This window comes from Oncorhynchus mykiss, chromosome 18 (assembly GCF_057628025.1).
Source record: "Oncorhynchus mykiss isolate SJ-2025 chromosome 18, ASM5762802v1, whole genome shotgun sequence".
Lineage (NCBI taxonomy): Eukaryota > Metazoa > Chordata > Actinopteri > Salmoniformes > Salmonidae > Oncorhynchus > Oncorhynchus mykiss.
The window spans coordinates 30,306,005-30,326,470 of record NC_143039.1 but is presented as its reverse complement, the minus strand read 5'-3'; the positions used below and the strand labels follow the sequence as shown (position 1 = coordinate 30,326,470).

The 20,466-nt window shown below is 42.6% G+C and overlaps 1 protein-coding gene across 1 annotated transcript; it reads left to right on the top strand.

Moving 5' to 3' along the window:
- Positions 1–7: 7 nt before the first annotated feature.
- LOC110497099 (cilia- and flagella-associated protein 221) lies at positions 8–19,123 on the top strand. The gene is given in 22 exon segments (XM_090206643.1): positions 8–307; positions 727–891; positions 1,288–1,388; positions 1,552–1,638; positions 1,749–1,836; positions 2,759–2,862; positions 3,652–3,811; positions 5,915–5,988; positions 5,991–6,046; positions 6,308–6,496; positions 12,683–12,781; positions 13,471–13,551; positions 14,040–14,120; positions 14,315–14,383; positions 14,386–14,424; positions 15,253–15,399; positions 15,895–16,047; positions 16,265–16,365; positions 17,603–17,698; positions 17,787–17,906; positions 18,466–18,525; positions 18,750–19,123. Coding segments are annotated over 18 exon segments (1,809 nt in total). The 5' UTR covers positions 8–307; positions 727–891; positions 1,288–1,388; positions 1,552–1,638; positions 1,749–1,792; the 3' UTR covers positions 18,886–19,123.
- Positions 19,124–20,466: the final 1,343 nt, after the last annotated feature.

The window sequence follows — 20,466 nt, the reverse complement described above, 5'->3', positions numbered from 1 at the left end:
TGACGTTGTTTTCACTTTCACGAGGTTGTAGTAATACCATGTTCAACTGCTTAATACATTGGCTCGAATCTAGGTTGTGCCTTTAGATAAATTAACCACTAAAGAATAATTTTTCGCTTCTCTCATTCAATTCTCAAACCCCCAAACCCGGTTTTATATGCTGGGTCTGTTTTGCAAGCGTTCCCAGAAGTCTGGCGATGTTGCGCCTCTGGGTTTAGAAACTCTTTGCTTGTACTAACCACGTCCCACGGAAGCATTACTATGGCGACGAGAGTGTTTGGTGGATGTTTTGTAGGTGAAACAACAGGTACGGGCCGTTTTTAACCTTGAAAAGCACCGACATGATGCAACGAATAAAAACTTGTGTTGTTTATGAGCTACCAAATCGAACCTACAAAAACTGTTTACAGACTAATATATCCAGAAAGACGCACGGGTGTCATGTAGTTTGATAACAATCTAACGTTATAGTAGCTAGCTGTTCCTCTTTGCTAGCTGCTCCTCTATGTTGTGCTAGCTTCCACTCTCTCTTGCTAACCCGTCCCTAGCTAGTTTGCTTGCTTTCCAGTGTCAACCACTGTAGCTGCACATGCACAACGTTGGCTTGCTAGCTTTGTGTCATTTGGTTCTTCTCATTATAATATGGACAACATTGCATCTTTGAAATGCAAGCATTTACATATCTGATGTGATGTGATGTGTGATATTGTTTGCGATCTTCTTCAGCACTGTTTTAAATGGAGAAGTGATGGAAGTGATGGAAGTGGCACACACTGCATCAGAGACATTCACAGACAGTCAAAGGAAGAAGACACCCTCGGCCCCTGTGCCAATTGGTGGAGGACAGAAAAAGAAGTCCCTCTGATGTCCCTCATCACCTACTAGAGACCCGTAGGACCCTTACACTTGAACGATTTGATACATCTCAGTCATATGTTTGACAGGCTATATTCAGTCAAGAAGAATATGTTTATTGTAGTAGAGTGCTTGGGCTAGTATGCTCATGCTGCTATCTGAGTTACCATAGCCTACATTATACAGTGTGTGGCTCCTCAGGCATTTTGGTTTCTTATATTTCCATTTTAGTCATTTAGCAGATGTTCTTATCCGGAGCGACTTGCAGTAGTGAGTGCATACGTTTTCATACTTTTTTTTGTACTGGTCCCCCATGGGAATAAAACCCACAACCCTGGCATTGCAAGCACCATGCTCTACCAATTGAGCCACATGGGACTAAGCAGATGGTGAATACATATATCTCATTTATATTATACTTATACCTTCCAGAAACCTATACCAAACTCAAGAGCAACAGTGCAATCCAAGCAGAACCCTCAGCACTTCACTTCAGTGGGTTTAAACTGGGGAAGGATTATCAGAGGAGCTTGGTGAGTGAAGCAATGAGCTTCAGCAATGTGTTGACTGTTCCAAGAGAACAAAAGACAAAGCACTGACTTTTTATATACAATTGTGCAGTTATATGCACTTCATCTACCAGTACATTCTTATACAAGGCATCATCTAATTCATCTTTGTTGTAATCTTCCTCAGAAGCTTATCAACATATCATCTGAAGTGATCAACATTCACATTATCCCAACCCAAACAAAGCATTTCAAAACAAAATATTTAAAACAGGTATTTGTTTATTACTATTTGATGTCATGTTATGCATTCCGTCTATAATCTTCGATTCGTATGAGTGTTAGCGTTGATGCTTAATTCCTCCATTTTGATATTCTGTACAGCATCCCCGGACTGTCCTACACAGTGAAAGTACACTTCTGTCCTGATGAATGGCGCTACTTCTATGACTGTATTCGGGTTCATTGCAAGGTTGGGATCCAGTGCTATGTTAGTTTCTAATCAAGTTCGCTTGCTGTCATGCCTGACAGTGATGTCTTCAACTTCTACTTCTAATCTATTCAATTGTCAATCAAAATAGGAATTTGCTGTGTTTATGCATTAGATGTTGTTTGTTGTCAACGTTTCTCTCCATAGTTGCTGCAAGGTAAGCTTGGTCCCAGATCTGTTTGTGCTGTCTTGCCAACTAAGGTCATTGTCACTCCATTGCAAACTGATCTGGGACCAGGGTACTGCTAGAAGGTTTCGTCTTGCATGTGTTTACATGTGAAATTCATGTGTTTCTTCCGTAAGGGATAGGCAACAGCTACAGCCTAGTCTGCTAAGTGTTTGCTAAGTGCACCAGTTTCTGAATTAGCCTGCCAGATAAACATGATGAGTGGCAACAAAGGCTTGTTTGTGGAATAAACTCAGTGTGTTATTATGGTCATGTAACGGATCATAAACGTTTGTTTTTAATAATCTCTGTTGACACTAATGATGCGGTGAGCAGTCAATATATTAGAGTCCATTTGCACAGGTAGATAGCTAATCGTAGTTCTCTAAATAAGCCATATGCTGGGGTATATGCTAGGGTCAGTAGTATTTGTCTTGCATATTCAACAATATTCAGTTAAAACAATACGCTTGGAAAGAGAATACTTCACAAATATCAGAATATAAACATTTGTAGAGCCCTAGAGATATAATAATTGTTTACATTTTACAGATTTTTTTCGTAGGATATTTTTTATCTCTTGATAAAAATGATTGTCTTTTGAACTGAGTGGCCGACTGAATTTGATTTAGCTTTACATTGTAGGTCACAAAGAACATGTAGGCTGTTGCCCTTTCTGGGGCAGTGCGATATCTATGCTTGTTATCTTTGACCTTTGACTCGTCTTTGACCTTCCAGTGTCAACCATGTGATCCCTCTGAGCTGCAGCTGTCCCATTGACTTTGAGTTCCAGGTGTACATCATCCAGCCACACAAGGCCTTCTCTGTCCAGCCCCTGTCAGGTAACTCCAATCAACAGACTTGGTAGCACTTTACATTAGGCCACTGAATAAAGTGGTAATAACACCATTATGTTAGAACGAGATAGCAACAACATCTTAACAGCTCAGTCAGACAGACAGTGAGGATAACACCTGTATTATTCTATCTACAGTTGGTATATATTCTGTGATTAATGTATTAAGCCCACGAGTCTCATTGCCAGATGTGTATCAATTTATTTAGAAGTATTTGACGGTAGGATCATTTCTGGTTCACAAAAAGGTTCCGGCTATGTTTTGGTGTTAGTTAATTGAGGTGATTAGTTTCAACTTTGAACCACATAATCGTTTTTTTTGTTGTTGTTGCTGACAGCCAGACTAACCTCTATGAACTTATGTAATATTGTTAGCTCATTACCTAGCCCTGACCTGTGATTCCTCAACACCACCATCATGTCTTGTGTCTGAATTACTGTGGAAAGATGCTCATGGTCTGCAACAGCCACATTGACATAAAGCAGTCAGGGACTCGGTGCATCTAGAACAGGGGGAACTGTGCTGTTTTGTCCCTGGCATTGATGGTGATGCTTTCCAGACAATGAGTGATGCTGGATTTCCTGGGTTACGCAAATAGCCTAGTACTAGGTAGAGAGATCTGAAAGCCTATCTCTAGGTTTTCCGTGGTTTGAGGGGTTCGAAGTGTTGAGTTTAGGTAGGCCTATGCAATATTTTCCTTTCAAAAATGCATTATTGGTCAAAATTCTGAGTTTGTCAAGACCGGTATAATCGTTTGTTTGTGTTTGATTCTAGGAGTGATTCCAGCCAATGGGAAGGTGGAGGTGACCGTCACATTCAGACCGTTCCAGTATGACACGTCCCAGGTCACTCTACAGGTGGTCATCTCCCAGTTCAACCCCAAACCCTATGTCTGCACCCTCAGCGGGTCCTCCTCGCCCCACCTGACACTTAGGTATGCCAGAACCATTTTGAAATGTTAAAGGTTAGTTCATCAAACACTATATTGAATTATGCCATTTTTACCAGGTCATAGTTACAATTATGTACATATTTGATATATGGTCAGCAAAGTTCCTGTTTTCTTGCTTTGTGTCACGTTATTGCTTGTTATTTTGTGTCATTGTGAGTTCCGTCAATTGATGCACTGAGCCAAATATATTTCTTTACTGATAAGAATGGAAAATATGTGATTGTTAAGTGGTTACAATATCCTTGTGTAAACAATGCTTACGCACATTTCCTAGAACGAGTGCTATGCACATAAGTGCAGCACATGTACTGTTCTGACACTCTCTGTCTGCAAACTTTGAAAATAGAAATTGTACAAACATTTAGAGAGATAAAAAATGAACTCTTGCAGAGAAGAACCATACAAGTGCATACTGTTCCATTTTCATATAATCAAATGTTTCTCTGTTTCTAAGTGTGCATATAACACATTAGGGATTTTATAGTTGATAGATACTTGAATAAACCCCCCCCCCCCAAATTTTTTACAATTTTTTTATAATGATGTATCATGTTTATCTACATTTCTTGAAAATGCACATATATGGTTCTTCTGCACGATTCTAGTTATGATGATATCCTTTTGTTTAATTGATTTCTGTTCATGGCTAACTTCTTTGTTTAAGTCCTGGGCTACAGACTCAAAACCACGCACGGTCACTTATAAAGATAAACAGGTTATTCTTGTTTCTAGTCTGTATATAAAATATTATTTTTGATTCAGTTCCCATGAGAAAATGGGTGCACTCCATCACTGACAGTGGACGAGTTTTACTCCCCTGTGTTATGACTAAGAGGAGTTAATGATTTATCAAGCAAGGGAACTGCAGTCATATCAAAATGCATCGGTATCCAATCCATTCAATGTGTGTGCTTCGGATCAAATATTCCCATGTTTACTTCTCCCTGGACTCGCAATAAAAGATACGAAGATAAGATATGAATGAGTTAATTGAAGAATTGGCGGGTTGAGTTGCACCCTCTTTTGCCCTCAGAACAGCCTCAATTCATCTGGACATGGACTACAAGGTGTCAAAAGCGTTCCACAGGGATGCTGGCCCACGTTGAGTCCAATGCTTCCCACAGTTATGTCAATTTGATTTGATTTGAAGCTGACTGGATGTCCTTTGGGTGGTGGACTATTCTTGATACACACAGGAAACTGTCAAGCTAGAAAATCCAGTAACGTTGTAGTTCTTGACACCCTCAAACCCGTGCGCCTGGCACCTACTACCATACAAAGGCACTTACATCTTTTGTCTTGCCCATTCATCCTCCGAATGGCACACATATATAATTCATGTCTAAATTGTCTCAAGGCTTCAAAATCCTTCTTTAACCTGTCTCCTCCCCTTCATCTACACTGATACTATTTTGAAGATTATTGTTTATTTTGTTTAGCAAATATTGATAGGATATATCTACTCATACAATGCCAACAGCCCCAATGGCAGTATCAAAGTCAAATTATTAGCTAAGTACACAATTCAGTTATTAATTGCAGATAAAGCCTGGTAAGTTGTTAGTCAACTTATAGCTATGTTGAGCTCTGGAGGTCTTCCAGCAGGCAGTCCCCAAGGTACAGTACTTAGCCCTCTCTCTTTTACTCCGTTAGCATTAGGTTTGGGCCCTTGGCCTAGAGTGATGGAAACAAACTATTATTGACATTTTACTGCAGTGGGCTAAATCATGGTCACACAGACTGTTTCTTGGTATTCTTAAACAAATTGACTGTGAAACATAAGTTTACACCTCACATACATGGTTATGGGCTTAAAAAAAGAAGACACCTGCACCATGTCAGATATAGCGTTAAAATGTATTACATTTTCAGTTTGCGTCCCAATATTACTGAAATATCACAAAACCGTTTGACATAGAAACATCGGCTTTTCAGCATTTAAAAAATAAAAAAACGTTTATTAATTATGAAATTACAAAAAAATATATGAGTAACATTCCACAGATGAAGCCACTACAGGGTAATTTGGTCATTTGACTGCAGGAAATGTGCTACATACATTTATTGGTGTTGTTTCTGACCCAGTCAACAGGAGAAAGACGTGGGATATGCAAAATAAGTTTTGTTTGTTGACAGTCGAGGGCCTCCACCTATCTCCTTGAGACACCTCTGACCCAAACCAAGCAGAGGTCAATGCGGACACCTGAAAAGTCAAAGGTACTGCAACCATTTAACCCCTGCTGTACCAGGGGTGCGTTTCCAGAAAGTCTTCTAGCTGACATCACACCTTATTTATCTTGAAAACCCAGCTGCACAGAGAGAAGAGTCATCCTAGAAATAAAGGACAATGTTAGTGACAGGGCTTTCCAGAAACTCACTCCAGTTCATTTAGCAGACTATACAATGACGTAGATAATGAGGTAATCATACGAATAGGAACATATCTGGTGTGTGATTGGTATTGTATGATTTCAATAGACTGTAAGGGAGAGAAGAGAGAGTGATGCGAAGCTGAGCCTGAAGACAGCAGTTGATGTGTCCGCCCCTGCTGGAGTGGTCAAGATACTGATACAACGGACTGATAAACTGAGCTCTAAAGACCTGAGGGAAGGTACCTGGACAAGTTTTACACCAGTAATCAACTTTCACACCAGTAATCAACATACATGAGATTTTCTCTAAGAGATGAAGGAGTGTCATTCACTATTCACTTAATGTAAAGAGGGGAGAAACCGGGTTTGTCGGATGACTTGTTTGCTAGTATGACTGAAAGCTAACTCAGATTATTCAAAGTCTGGAATGCTTAATTCATTGCCATTTGGGTCTGCTGCAGACTGTATTTGCTGTTACTAAGTTACAGATATACAGTTGAAGTCGGAAGTTTACATACACTTAGGTTGGAGTCATTAAAACTCGTTTTTCAACCATACCACACATTTCTTGTTAACAAACTATAGTTTTGGCAAGTCTGTTAGGACATTTACTTTGTGCATGACACAAGTAATTTTTCCAACAATTGTTTGCAGACAGATTATTTCACTTATAATTCACTGTATCACAATTCCAGTGGCTCAGAAGTTTACATACACTAAGCTGACTGTGCCTTTAAACAGCTTGGAAAATTTCAGAAAATGATGTCATGGCTTTAGAAGCTTCTGATAGGCTAATTGACATCATTTGAGTCAATTGGAGGTGTACCTGTGGATGTATTTCAAGGCCTACCTTCAAACTCAGTGCCTCTTTGCTTGACATCATGGGAAAATCAAAAGAAATCAGCCAAGACCTCAGAAAATAAATTGTAGACCGCCACAAGTCTGGTCCATCCTTGGGAGCAATTTCCAAATGTCTGAAGGTACCACATTCATCTGTACAAACAATAGTACGCAAGTATAAACACCACGGGACCACGCAGCTGTCATACCGCTCAGGAAGGAGACGCTTTCTGTCTCCTAGAGATTAATGTACTTTGGTGCGAAAAGTGCAAACCAATCCCAGAACAACAGCAAATGACCTTGTGAAGATGCTGGAGGAAACAGGAACAAAAGTATCTATATCCACAGTAAAACGAGTCCTATGTCGACATAACCTGAAAGGCCGCTCAGCAAGGAAAAAGCCACTAGTCCAAAACCGCCATAAAAGAACCAGACTACGGTTTGCAACTGCACATGGGACAAAGATTGTATGTTTTGGAGAAATGTCCTCTGGTCTGATGAAACAAAATAGAACTGTTTGGTCATAATGACCATCGTTATGTTTGGAGGAAAAAGGGGGATGCTTTTAAGCTGAAGAACACCATCCCAACCGTGAAGCATGGGGGTGGCAGCATCATGTTGTGGGGGTGCTTTGCTGCAGGAGGGACTGGTGCACTTCACAAAATAGATGGCATCATGAGGGAGGAAAATTGTGGATATATTGAAGCAACATCTCAAGACATCAGTCGAGAAGTTAATGCTTGGTCGCAAATGGGTCTTCCAAATGGACAATGGCCCGCATACTTCCAAAGTTGTGTCAAAATGGCTTAAGGACAACAAAGTCAAGGTATTGGACTGGCCATCACAAAGCCCTGACCTCAATCCTATAGAAAATTTGTGGGCAGAACTGAAAAGCGTGTGCAAGCAAGGAGGCCTACAAACCTGACTCAGTTACGCCAGCTCTGTCAGGAGGAATGGGCCAAAATTCACCCAACTTATTGTGGGACGCTTGTGAAAGGCTACCTGAAACATTTGACCCAAGTTAAACAATTTAAAGGCAATGCTACCAAATACTAATTGAGTGTATGTAAACTTCTGACCCACTTGGGATATGATGAAAGAAATAAAAGCTTAAATAAATAATTCTCTCTACTATTATTCCGACATTTCACATTCTTAAAATAAAGTGGTGATCCTAACTGACCTAAAACAGGAATTTTTCCTGGGATTAAATGTCAGGAATTGTGAAAAAAATAGTTTAAATGTATTTGGCTAAGGTGTATGTAAACTTCAACTGTGTGTATATACACTGCTCAAAAAAAATAAAGGGAACACTAAAATAATTCATCCTAGATCTGAATGAATGAAATATTCTTATTAAATACTTTTTTCTTTACATAGTTGAATGTGCTGACAACAACATCACACAAAAATGATCAATGGAAATCAAATTTATCAACCCATGGAGGTCTGGATTTGGGGTCACACTCAAAATTAAAGTGGAAAACCACACTACAGGCTGATCCAACTTTGATGTAATGTCCTTAAAACAAGTCAAAATGAGGCTCAGTAGTGTGTGTGGCCTCCACGTGCCTGTATGACCTCCCTACAACGCCTTGGCATGCTCCTGGACAGTCTGTGGTGCAACGTGGCGTTGGTGGATGGAGCGAGACATGATGTCCCAGATGTGCTCAATTGGATTCAGGTCTGGGGAACGGGCGGGCCAGTCCATAGCATCAATGCCTTCCTCTTGCAGGAACTGCTGACACACTCCAGCCACATGAGGTCTAGCATTGTCTTGCATTAGGAGGAACCCAGGGCCAACCGCACCAGCATATGGTCTCACAAGGGGTCTGAGGATCTCATCTCGGTACCTAATGGCAGTCAGGCTACCTCTGGCGAGCACGGCCCCCCAAGAAATGCCACCCCACACCATGACTGACCCACCGCCAAACCGGTCATGCTGGAGGATGTTGCAGGCAGCAGAACGTTCTTCACGGCGTCTCCAGACTCTGTCACGTCTGTCACATGTGCTCAGTGTGAACCTGCTTTCATCTGTGAAGAGCACAGTGGCGAATCTGCCAATCTTGGTGTTCTCTGGCAAATGCCAAACGTCCTGCACTGTGTTGGGCTGTAAGCACAACCCCCACCTATGGACGTCGGGCCCTCATACCACCATCATGGAGTCGGTTTCTGACCGTTTGAGCAGACACATGCACATTTGTGGCCTGCTGGAGGTAATTTTGCAGGGCTCTGGCAGTGCTCCTCCTGCTCCTCCTTGCACAAAGGCGGAGGTAGCGGTCCTGCTGCTGGGTTGTTGCCCTCCTACGGCCTCCTCTACGTCTCCTGATGTACTGGCCTGTCTCCTGGTAGCGCCTCCATGCTCTGGACACTACGCTGACAGACACAGCAAACCTTCTTGCCACAGCTCGCATTGATGTGCCATCCTGGATGAGCTACACTACCTGAGCCACTTGTGTGGGTTGTTCACTCATGCTACCACTAGAGTAAAAGCACCGCCAGCATTCAAAAGTGACCAAAACATCAGCCAGGAAGCATAGGAACTGAGAAGTGGTCTGTGGTCACCACCTGCAGAACCACTCCTTTATTGGGGGTGTCTTGCTAATTGCCTATAATTTCCACCTGTTGTCTATTCCATTTGCACAACAGCATGTGAAATTTATTGTCAATCAGTGTTGCTTCCTAAGTGGACAGTTTGATTTCACAGAAGTGTGATTGACTTGGAGTTACATTGTGTTGTTTAAGTGTTCCCTTTATTTTTTAGAGCAGTGTATATATATATATATATTTTACAATTCAGTCATGATGGCCCAACCTAAGCTGGGCATCCAGACAAGACAGATGAAGGAGGCATTCTTTGAGACCAGGGTGCGACAGGACATCCAGGTGGAGAGAGCCAATTATTTCAGATGGTGAGGAACCATAATTTACTCACATTAATAATCATAAACAGTGAATTCGTAAGGTATTCAGACCCCTTGACTTTTTCCACATTTAGTTACATTACAGCCTTATTCTAAAATGTATAGATTTGTTTTCTTCTTCAATCTACACACAATACCCCATAATGACAAAGCAAAAACAGGTTGAGATTTTTTTTTGCAATTGTAGAAAAATAAAAAAACATCACATTTATGTAAGTATTCAGACCCTTTACTCAGTACTTTGTTGAAGCATCTTTGGCAGCGATTACAGTCTCGATTTTTCTTGGGTATGACGTTACAAGCGTGGCACACCTGTATTTGGGCAGTTTCTCCCATTATTCTCTGCCGATCCTCTCAAGCTATGTCAGGTTGGATAAGGAACGTTGCTGCACAGCTATTTTCAGGTCTCTCCAGAGATGGTCAATCAGGTTCAAGTCCGGGTTCTGGCTGGGCCACGCATCGACATTCAGAGACTTGTCCCGAAGCCACTCCTGCGTTTTCTTGGCTGTGTGCTTAGGCTCGTTGTCCTCTTGGAAGGTGAACCTTCGCCAATGTCTGAGGTTTTCATCAAGGGTCTCGCTGTACTTTGCTCCATTCCCTCAATCACCTCCCTGACCAAGGCCCCTCTTCAATGATTGTTCAGTATTGCCTGGAGGCCAGCTCTAGGAAGAGTCTTGGTGGTTCCAAACTTCTTCCATTTAAGAATGATGGACACAACTGTGTTCTTGGGGACCTTCAATGGTGCAGACATTTTGTGGTACTCTTCCCCAGATCTGTGGCTCGCAACGATCCTGTCTCTGAGCTTTACGGACAATTCCTTCGACCTCATGGCTTGGTTTTTGCTCTGACATGCACTGTCAACTGTGAGACCTTATATAGACAGGTGTGTGCCTTTCCAAATCATGTCCAATCAATTGAATTAACCACAGGTGGACTCCAATCAAGGATGATGAATGGAGACAGGGCGAGGGGACGGTTTAAAGTTATACTGTTACATATACACAACATGACCAAAAGTATGTGGACACCTGCTCGTCGAACATCTCATTCCAAAATCATGGCATTGATGTGGAGTTGGTCCCCCCTGTGCTGCTATAACAGCCTCCACTCCATTGCTGCAGGGACCTGCTTCCATTCAGCCGCAAGAGCATTAGTGAGGTCGGGCACTGATGTTGTGCGATTAGGCCTGGCTTGCAGTCGGCATTCCAATTCAAGTCAAAGGTGTTGGATGGCGTTGAGGTTAGGGCTCTGTGCAGACCAGTCAAGTTCTTCCACACCGATCTCAACAAACCATTTCTGTATGGACCTCACTTTATGTGCGGGGGCATTGTCATGCTGAATCAGGAAAGGGCCTTCCCCAAACTGTTCCCACAAAGTTTGAAGCACAGAATCATCTAGAATGTCATTGTATGTTGTAGCGTTAACATTTCCTTTCACTGGAACTAAGGGGCCTAGCCCGAACCATGAAAAACAGCCCCAGACCATTACTCCTCCTCCAATGGCGGCAAGCTTTACACCACTCCAGCTGGCTCTTTGCATTGCGCATGTTGATCTTCGGCTTGTGTGCGGCTGCTCGACCATGGAAACCCAGTTCATGAAGCTCCCAATGAACAGTTATTGTGATGACGTTGCTTCCAGGCAGTTTGGAACTCGGTAGTGAGTGTTTACCACGCTACGCGCTTCAGCACCCTGCAGTCCCGTTCTGTGTGGTCTACCACTTCATGGCTGAGTTGTTGTTGCTCCTTGACGTTTCCACTTCACAAAAACAGAACTTACAGTTGACTGGGGCAGCTCTAGCAGGCCAGAAATTTGACGAACTGACTTGTTGGAAAGGTGGCCTCCTATGATGGTGCCACGTCGAAAGTCACTCAGGTCTTCAGGAAAGCCATTCTACTGACAATGTTTCGCTATGGAGATTGCATGGCTGTGTGCTCAATTTTGTACAACTGTCAGCAACGGGTGGGGCTGAAATAGACAAATCCACTCATTTGAAGGGGTGTCCACATACTTTTGTATGTGTAGTGTATTAAGTTATTTTTCTTAGAACTGCATTGCTGGTTAAGGGATTGTAAGTAAGCATTTCACTGCTGTATTCGGATCATGTGGCAAATACAATTTGATTTGATTTGGTTTGAAGTCAGGCTGTGCAACTGTATTTGAGTTTGATTGAGAACGGCCAGTAAATGTATGAAGCCAACCATAGTGACTTTAAATTAGATACGCAACATGACGCTGTAATGTCAGGGAGAGCTACTGCTATTGCTGTTTCTTCTAAAGGGGAACAGGTGACAGATCTCTCCCAGGACACTTAACAGCACTTCCTCTCCCCTCTCTCTGTTTATTGTCTGTATTTACTCTGTTCTTTACAGGCCACCATTGTTTTTAGAGAGAACAATCACTCCACTTGGTGATTGGATAAACTCCTTTCATGTGTCTTCTCTGGAATCTGGAGCTCATGCCAGGAACCAAAACTTCCTTTACACCTCTTCCCTATGCCTTGTCCTCATCTGTTTCATACGTTTGTGTAACAGGGGTAGTTTACTGACCATGCTAGTGTGATGATCAGTAACCTTACCTGAGACTTGAAGAGTTGCAATGGCTCCCCTAGCAAACGCCTAGGCTTTGGCTTAGTGGGCTAATGCATTCTCCCGGGATTGATCCCTGTTAGTCACACTTGCTCATATTCTGAACATGACGAACGCCCGTCTTAATTCCAGGTTAGAAAAGGAGAGGTGAGGAAGGAGAAGGACTTTGCTAGAGGCCAACCTAAGCTCTCTACCAAAACATCAGCCAGGAAGCATAGGAACACAGGCCAGGTACCATGTTGAAGTCAAAACTGACCTGTTTGCCTCTAAAATGGCTTCAAATGGAATGCATATTGCTTTTTCCCCCTTGAGCATGAGAGCTGCTTTCATCCATTTTCTTTTTCACAATCAAAACCAGCAGTCATCTGGAGATCAGGCAGAGAGCTCTGAGGCTCTTCCAGCAGCAAGCAAGGTACAGTACTTAGCCCTCTCTCTTTCACTCCATTGGCCTTAGATTAGGCCCTATAGGCATCGAGTGCCTCATCCCAGCCCACTCAACACAACGGTTTCACTCACAAACCACAAGCCCTGTGAGGCGGTGTGTATACTCTCTATGATAACGATCTTAAGCCATGTAGTAGTCCCTGTCATATGTCTGGGATGCAAATTCCTAAGGTAAGCTATAGTTAATGATGTAGCCTACATTCAACCAAATGACAAACTGTAAAACCAGTATGTTATACAATATCTCATAGGCAGTTGGAAAGCTGACAATGTCCAAGTCCTGGTTCTCTTTAATATCAAATTTAGCCCAATGCATACTTGAAAACATTTTTGGGTTTTGTATTTATATCATTCTCTATTTGAGCAAGAAACATGTACCGTAACAGATGTCATACAGCAGGAAGCGGGTTTACTCACAAACATGCATAACCTTTTGAAACAACACGACCTCTAAGTGAGTGCACCATGTGTTTCAGGTGGTGATTCAATGTCGTGTGAACAACAGACTGGTCTCGTTGAGGCAGCTGACTCAAAGCTTGAAGCGCCTGTCCACAGGAGTAAGAGGTATTGCACTGTTGAGACCCCACAGGGCAAACGTGTTCTCTATTTGACACAGGCATATGATCAAAATACATACCTGAACGATGCAGCACACGCATTTGTTGTGCCAAAATAAAATAAAAATCTATTTTCAAATGATGTGAACCCCCAAGTCATTTTGATGTTGGAAGCAAGCAAGATGCATGCATTTTTCTGTTTTCAGTTGAGGAGGAGCCCCTTCATCCCCCGAAGATCTCACCAGACAACGTGATTCCTTTCACATTCACATCCACATCACATCATTCACATCTTCACATCTTCTCTCTTCCTAACCAGTCTGATCAACTGGTAAATGCAGTGCACTTTGATAAAAAGCCATCTTGTTCTTGCGTGGACTACTTGAAAAGAAGGGACACTGATTTGATTTGCCCAGTAGCTTGTATTCATTGAAATGATTTAGTGAAAATGACCATAACGTAGTGTTGGCCTTGTACTGTATGCCCAGGCTCCCAATGCATGGGGTGCCGTCCCTGTTAGGCCTACTGAGGTCCTGGTCAAATGACACACACCATTCTTCAACCTGAAGGTACGGTTACATAAGAGGTCTTTGCCTAAATAAAGAATTGTTGATGTTGCTTGTACATTGTAGCACTAACAACGAGCTATGTTTGCCTATCAGTCACTCATGTAAACGTACCTGCTGATGATGACAGGGATTTTGCTTAGAAATTGTACAGTAACGTGCTCACTTGTGTCCCATTACGTGTGTTGTTTCTCAAGGTTCCCCAGCACTACAAGTTAATGGGGTACCAGCCTGTTTCGGCCTTTGAGGCTGCCGCTAGCTACATTCCCCCCCATCCCAGCCCAGGACGCTATGCACTGGGGCACAGGTGAGCCAAGAGACTCACCACCAACACTGTGGGACGCTTACGTAGGTGGTGTGTAATACACAGATCCATTTATACAAAGGAAATAAATCACAGTCAATCCTTTAAGCCTTTTACGAGACGATGTACAAGTGATATAACATAAACAATGATGTGAAGCAGCAATAACCCTGAGAACTCTGAATGGTTTGATTGATTACTTAATGGTGTCACTGTCAGAGACTAGGATCTGCTCTGCTCCTCTGACATCCAATAGCGTGTGTGTATTTGCTCAAACTGATACAGCAATAACCTCGTTGTTTATGTAATCAAACCATTATTTTTTTTAATGTTCCTATAGTTTCCCATGTTTGACAAGACCATGACAAGACAACCATTAATCACCCTTCTCCAGAGCTCATGGTCCCCACTTAGCTCCCATCATACAAACACTTACTCATTTGCGGGCAGCTCTCCATAGCAAACTCTTTACCACAACAATACTTATTACAGGAACATCCTACAACTGTCAGATCTGATCTTACTTTAGGACAACGTCAAGTAGGATTTTTGCAATTGCAGAACTAGAGTTTCTAATAGATTGGCCCCATCTCATTGATATGATTTTTATGGTGTATCTCTAATCTTGCCAGCATGGCTGTTATACAAGACTGATAAATCTTTTTTTATTTTTTTCTCTGCTGGGTCATATTCATTAGGGAACACTGTAGAAAAACATTTTGTAACGGAAAACAAAAATGTGTGTTTGGTATTGAACAAGTTCAGGTCGTCTCTCCTGTTTCAGTCTCCTAATGCACTGGTTGCTTACGTGGTTGTGTCCCTGTCTTTCAGGATGAACTGTTGCCCAGGGTGATCCGTTCTCCCTCGGGGTGTGCAGTGGCCGAGCCAGAGGGCGAGGAGGATGAGTGTCCCAGTCTGAGCTTCACGGCCCCCAGCGCCCTGCTGAAGCCTCCCTACGCTCACCCCCTCAGAATCTTTGTAAGGGAATAACACAGAATAGGATAGAACACATCTATTTATTTATTTACAGTATATCACTGGAGGCTGGTGGGAGGCGCTATAGGAGGACGGGCCCATTGTAATGGCTGAAATTGAATAAATGGAACGGTATGAAACACATCAAACATATGGAAACCACATTTGACTCTGTTCCAATTATTCTATTTCATTCCAGCCATCACAACAACCCCGTCCTCCTATAGCTCCTCCCACCAGCCTCCACTGCTGTATAAATAAATGTGTTCATCATGCATATCATATGTAGTCGTAATGATTGGTGTTACTATCATGCATAGTGTTGGAAATGTTTTGTTGGAATCTCTGTCCTGATGATTCCCACAACAGCTGTTCCTCTTGTCAATAGTGGAATCCTTCACCGGGCCTGAGAATATCGATAATTGTGAATAATTTTGCATTGATAATTTATACTGTTCGTGTTCCTTGTTGGACTTTGTTCTGCTCTGTAGAACCCAGCCCCCCGGTCTCCATGCCTTCAAAGCAGACCCCCTCTACCTAGAGTGTGATCTGGAGTACCACCTGTGTACACTGCCCCGGTACACCATCCCAAAGCCCTCTGTGTTTGGAATGCACACCCCCAGCACTCAGAATACATTTTTAGACCGAACAGTAGGTCTCTCATATCAAAAGGAGTTATTAAGCAAAAACTCTCACATTTTTGTGTACTAGCATTGCATTTCTATAGAATTAAAATAGAATAAAAAATAATAGAATAGAATATAATACCTTGATTTTTCACACAATGTGGACATTTGTGGTAATTGAGACTAAAGCCAAAGTCGTTTTTACAACAATTACACAATTCTTTATCCTGATCAAATTGCAGGATGTGATCCGAGGCGTGATGACCTGGAAGAAGTTCCCATCGGCTGCCCTGGCCTCTCTGTCCAACAGTCCCACACTCACCAGTAGCTGGGCCCCGCGCATGTAAGGATCCAGTAGCACAGCTTTACAGGGCTCACACCACACATACAGCTGCGTAAAGCGACCGCTAAAGTGACAGTGTCTTAATGGATCATGATGTACTAACTCATCTATACTATGTATTCTTGAGCAAACAGTGCAACGTATAGACTGTTGTTCTTCACACACAACTGAACACTTTTTTTATTAATGAGCTTATCTTGTTTGATCATCTTGTTTGACCAGCCCACAGCCGAGGTTTCATGGTACTGGGATGCTATGGGTAGGTAGATAGCACAGGAGGTTGGTGACACCTTAATTGGGGAGGACGGGCTCGTGGGAATTACAGGAATAGAATGAGTGGAATGGTATCAAATACATCAAACACATGGTTTCCAGGCATTTGATGCCATTCCATTTACTCCATTCCAGCCATTATAATGAGCCGTTCTCCCCTCAGCCGTCTCCTGTGGGAGATAGTTAGTTAGGATTGTTTTGCTATTATATGCAGATTTTCCATTGATTGCATAGAGCTTCAATGAAGGCCCTGCACGCAACCAGTAAGTTGCACTTAAAAAACCTCCTACCCTTCCTCAGAGCATTTTGACTTGACGAACGTGGAAAACCCTTTTGCTCCTTAGGAAGTACGCTGTCATCCACAAACTTCCACCAGCTGGCTCAGTGTGTTTGTGCGTGTCCACTTCTTCCAAGGATGTTCTTGCGTGCTTCTTCTCTGCCTCCAGATCTGCCTCCAGAATGGCTAAGGCTAAGCTGTAGCACGTTAGCTACAGGCCCAGACCAGTGCAAGTCTCACAGACAGACTTATGAATGGAAACACAGTGATTTACTTCATATTTACAGGGTGAGGGGGGACCGGCACTCTGTTCCCTTGTCTAAGATCTATGGCCATGGTGCAGACTCCTTTCTGGAATCCATTCCAGCACCAGGGTTACTAAGAGCCAGCGCTGTATCCTCTGCTTTGTTGAAGTAGTGTCCAAACAAGTCCAAGTGAAATGTTGCCTATCAGTTAAAGTAGGCCTCTACAACAAACCATAGGGCTGCCTAGTCATCTGACGTGAAGATATTGCAAACATCAACAGGATGTTAGCCTGTATGTTTATACTCAGCTGTACAACATGGGCTGAAATTGTGTTACCTTTTATAAATACAGTTGATATAATAGAGTTGAGTCATTGAGTCAGTTAATGTACCAGTCCTTTAATGACCTCCGAGTCTATCACCTAACCGTGTGTTCCACCAGGTCTGACCCCTTCAACAGTGACATTCTGCCCACCATGGCGCCCACAGCTCTGAATGGCCTTCCAGAAGATATGACAGAGGAGCTACTGGATGGACCGTAAGCACTAACACACACTGACAGGCAGGGGGACTGAAAGTAACAGGAATCCATTTCAGAGGTTTGTGTGACTGATGTGTTTTACCAGGTCTGAAAGCACGGGAGTATCTCTCACACCCGAGATGATCCGAGCAGAGTTTCCCCTGCCAGAGAATGTACCTTCCACTCCCAGACAGCTGAAAGACGACAGCTTTAAAGATGACAGCAGGTATACTGTTCACACACACACACACACACACACACACACACACACACACACACACACACACATACACACACACACATACACTGCAGGACTAGGAGCATCATGCATCTGTGTTTCCACTAAATTAACCTCTAATCCCTATGAGGAATACTGGCATTTAATTTAGCCTACAACTCAATCAGTGTGTCTTCCCTTGAGTCCTTGCCAATTGTCATCAATCAATAACTTAAATTAGCATTTATGTCACGCACACCATTTTCTGTTTATTCCTTCATGTTTGGTTTGTCGTTATCTCTGTACTTCTATTGATGGTGTGGCATGCTAATTGTTAGTAATTGGATTTGTCAAAAATCATATTATAATCAAATGATCTCTTCTAATTTGGCTAAAATAATGACGTTATATCAGCATGATGCAAAATTAGTCAAGAGATACAGAATTATAATGATGCTGCTGTACTACTGCCCCCTTGTGGCCAGGTTGGGATTGTAAAAGAGGATGTTAGATAAAGGTTAGATTAAAGTGGAGATAACAACAGCTCATTTTGCTTCTCCTCCACTAGTTCCCCGAGTCCCTGTAAAACTCCCCAGATGATGCCTGTCAGTACAGTAAACACCTCCAGGTGAACACAACACTGTTCCTTTCCCTCCCACTCAGCATCTGGTGTTAGCATCAACTACTATCTCTCTCACACACACACACACACACACACACACACACACACACACTTTGTGATTCTTTCTAATCTAAAACAGATCTCTTTTTTATTTAATGGAAGATTTCAAAACCAAGAACAACAGGTATGATTATTAATATGTCTTTAACTTTGACTCATAACTTCCACAGGGAGTCAAGAGAGCAGCAGCTGGAGATGTTTCTGAAGTCTCAGACCAATAGACTTGGTGCCAAGGTGACGGCGCGACTCAACCACCTGAATATTGTGGGCAAGGCTAATTCACCCTCTACACCAGATAATAAATAGTGCTATATTTGTTACGAGGCACTAAGGTTGATGCAGGAAATATCAGATTACAGTACCAACATACATTGACTGATATATTTCCTATAATATATTTTACTGTAAAATACATCATTACTGTAGCTGCTATGTGCTATTGTACAGTTGCCACACCACTGATGCTGTGCCCATTGTCTTGCATTTACGCTGGCCAATTCAGCCAAGGACATTTTCATTTAAAACAGTCTTTATGTACTTTAAAGTTCGGCTTCTTGTTTTATATAATTAATGACAGGCCTTTCTGGCAAATAAAAAAATAGATAAAGGAATGATTCCAAATTTACACCTGTATGTCACAGATCCACAGTTAAAGCAATCTCTATTGCACTCCACACTGCTCTTTCACACCTGGACAAAAGGAACACCTACGTGAGAATGCTGTTCATTGACTACAGCTCAGTGTTCAACACCATAGTGTCCTCCAAGCTCATCACTAAGATGAGGACCCTGGGACTAAACACCTCCCTCTGCAACTGGACCCTGGACATTCTGACACATCCGCCGTGCTGAACCTCAACACAGGGGCGCCAGCTTAGTCTCCTCTACTCCCTGTTCACCCATGTCTGCGTGCCCACGTTCGACTCAAACACCATCATTAAGTTAGCCGATGACACGGCGGACCGTGGTAGGCCTGATCACTGACGATGATGAGACAGCTTACAGGGAGGAGGTCAGAGACCTGGCAGTGTGGTGCCAGGACAACCTCTCCCTCAACGTCAGCAAGACAAAGGAGCTGAGCATGGACTACAGGAAACGGAGGGCTGAGCACCGGAGTATTTGCATTTGCCCCCCTTGTTTTTGCACTGACATTATTGCTCAGGCTCTATGCACACTCAATGTACTCTACCCACACACTCACACATACCACACCGACACTCCAACACACAAACACACACACACACACAAACACTCACATACTACATATATACACTCACACACACAAAACACACATGCACACATGCATATTTTAGGAACATTTAGTGGTCCTAAAACGGAACCTTGAGGAACACCGAAACTTACCATTAATTTGTCAGAGGAAAAACCATCCACAGACGAGATCGAACCAGGCAAGAACTTTTCTGTGTAGACCAATTAGGGTTCCCAATCTCTCCAAAAGAATGTAGTGATCAATAGACAAACTGATATCTTTCCGACAGATAAGATCTAAACCAGGCAAGAACCTGTCTGCATACACCAATAGGGTTTCCAATCTCTCCAAAAGAATATAGTGATCGATGGTGTAAAAAGCGGTACTAAGGTTTAGGAGCACGAGGACAGATGCAGAACCTTGGGCTGACACCATTAAAAGGTATCATTAAAAGGTACCACCTTCACAAGCTTTTTAAAACATTTTATTGAGAGGAATGGGAGATTCGATCTAGGCCAATAGTTTTTTTCTTACATTTGCCGGGTCAAGGTTTGGCTTTTTCAGGAGAGGCTTTATTACCGCCACTTTTAGTGAGTTTGGAACACATCCAGAGGATAGTCAGTCGTTTATTATGTTCAACATAAGAGGGCCAAACACAGGAAGTAGCTCTTTTAGTG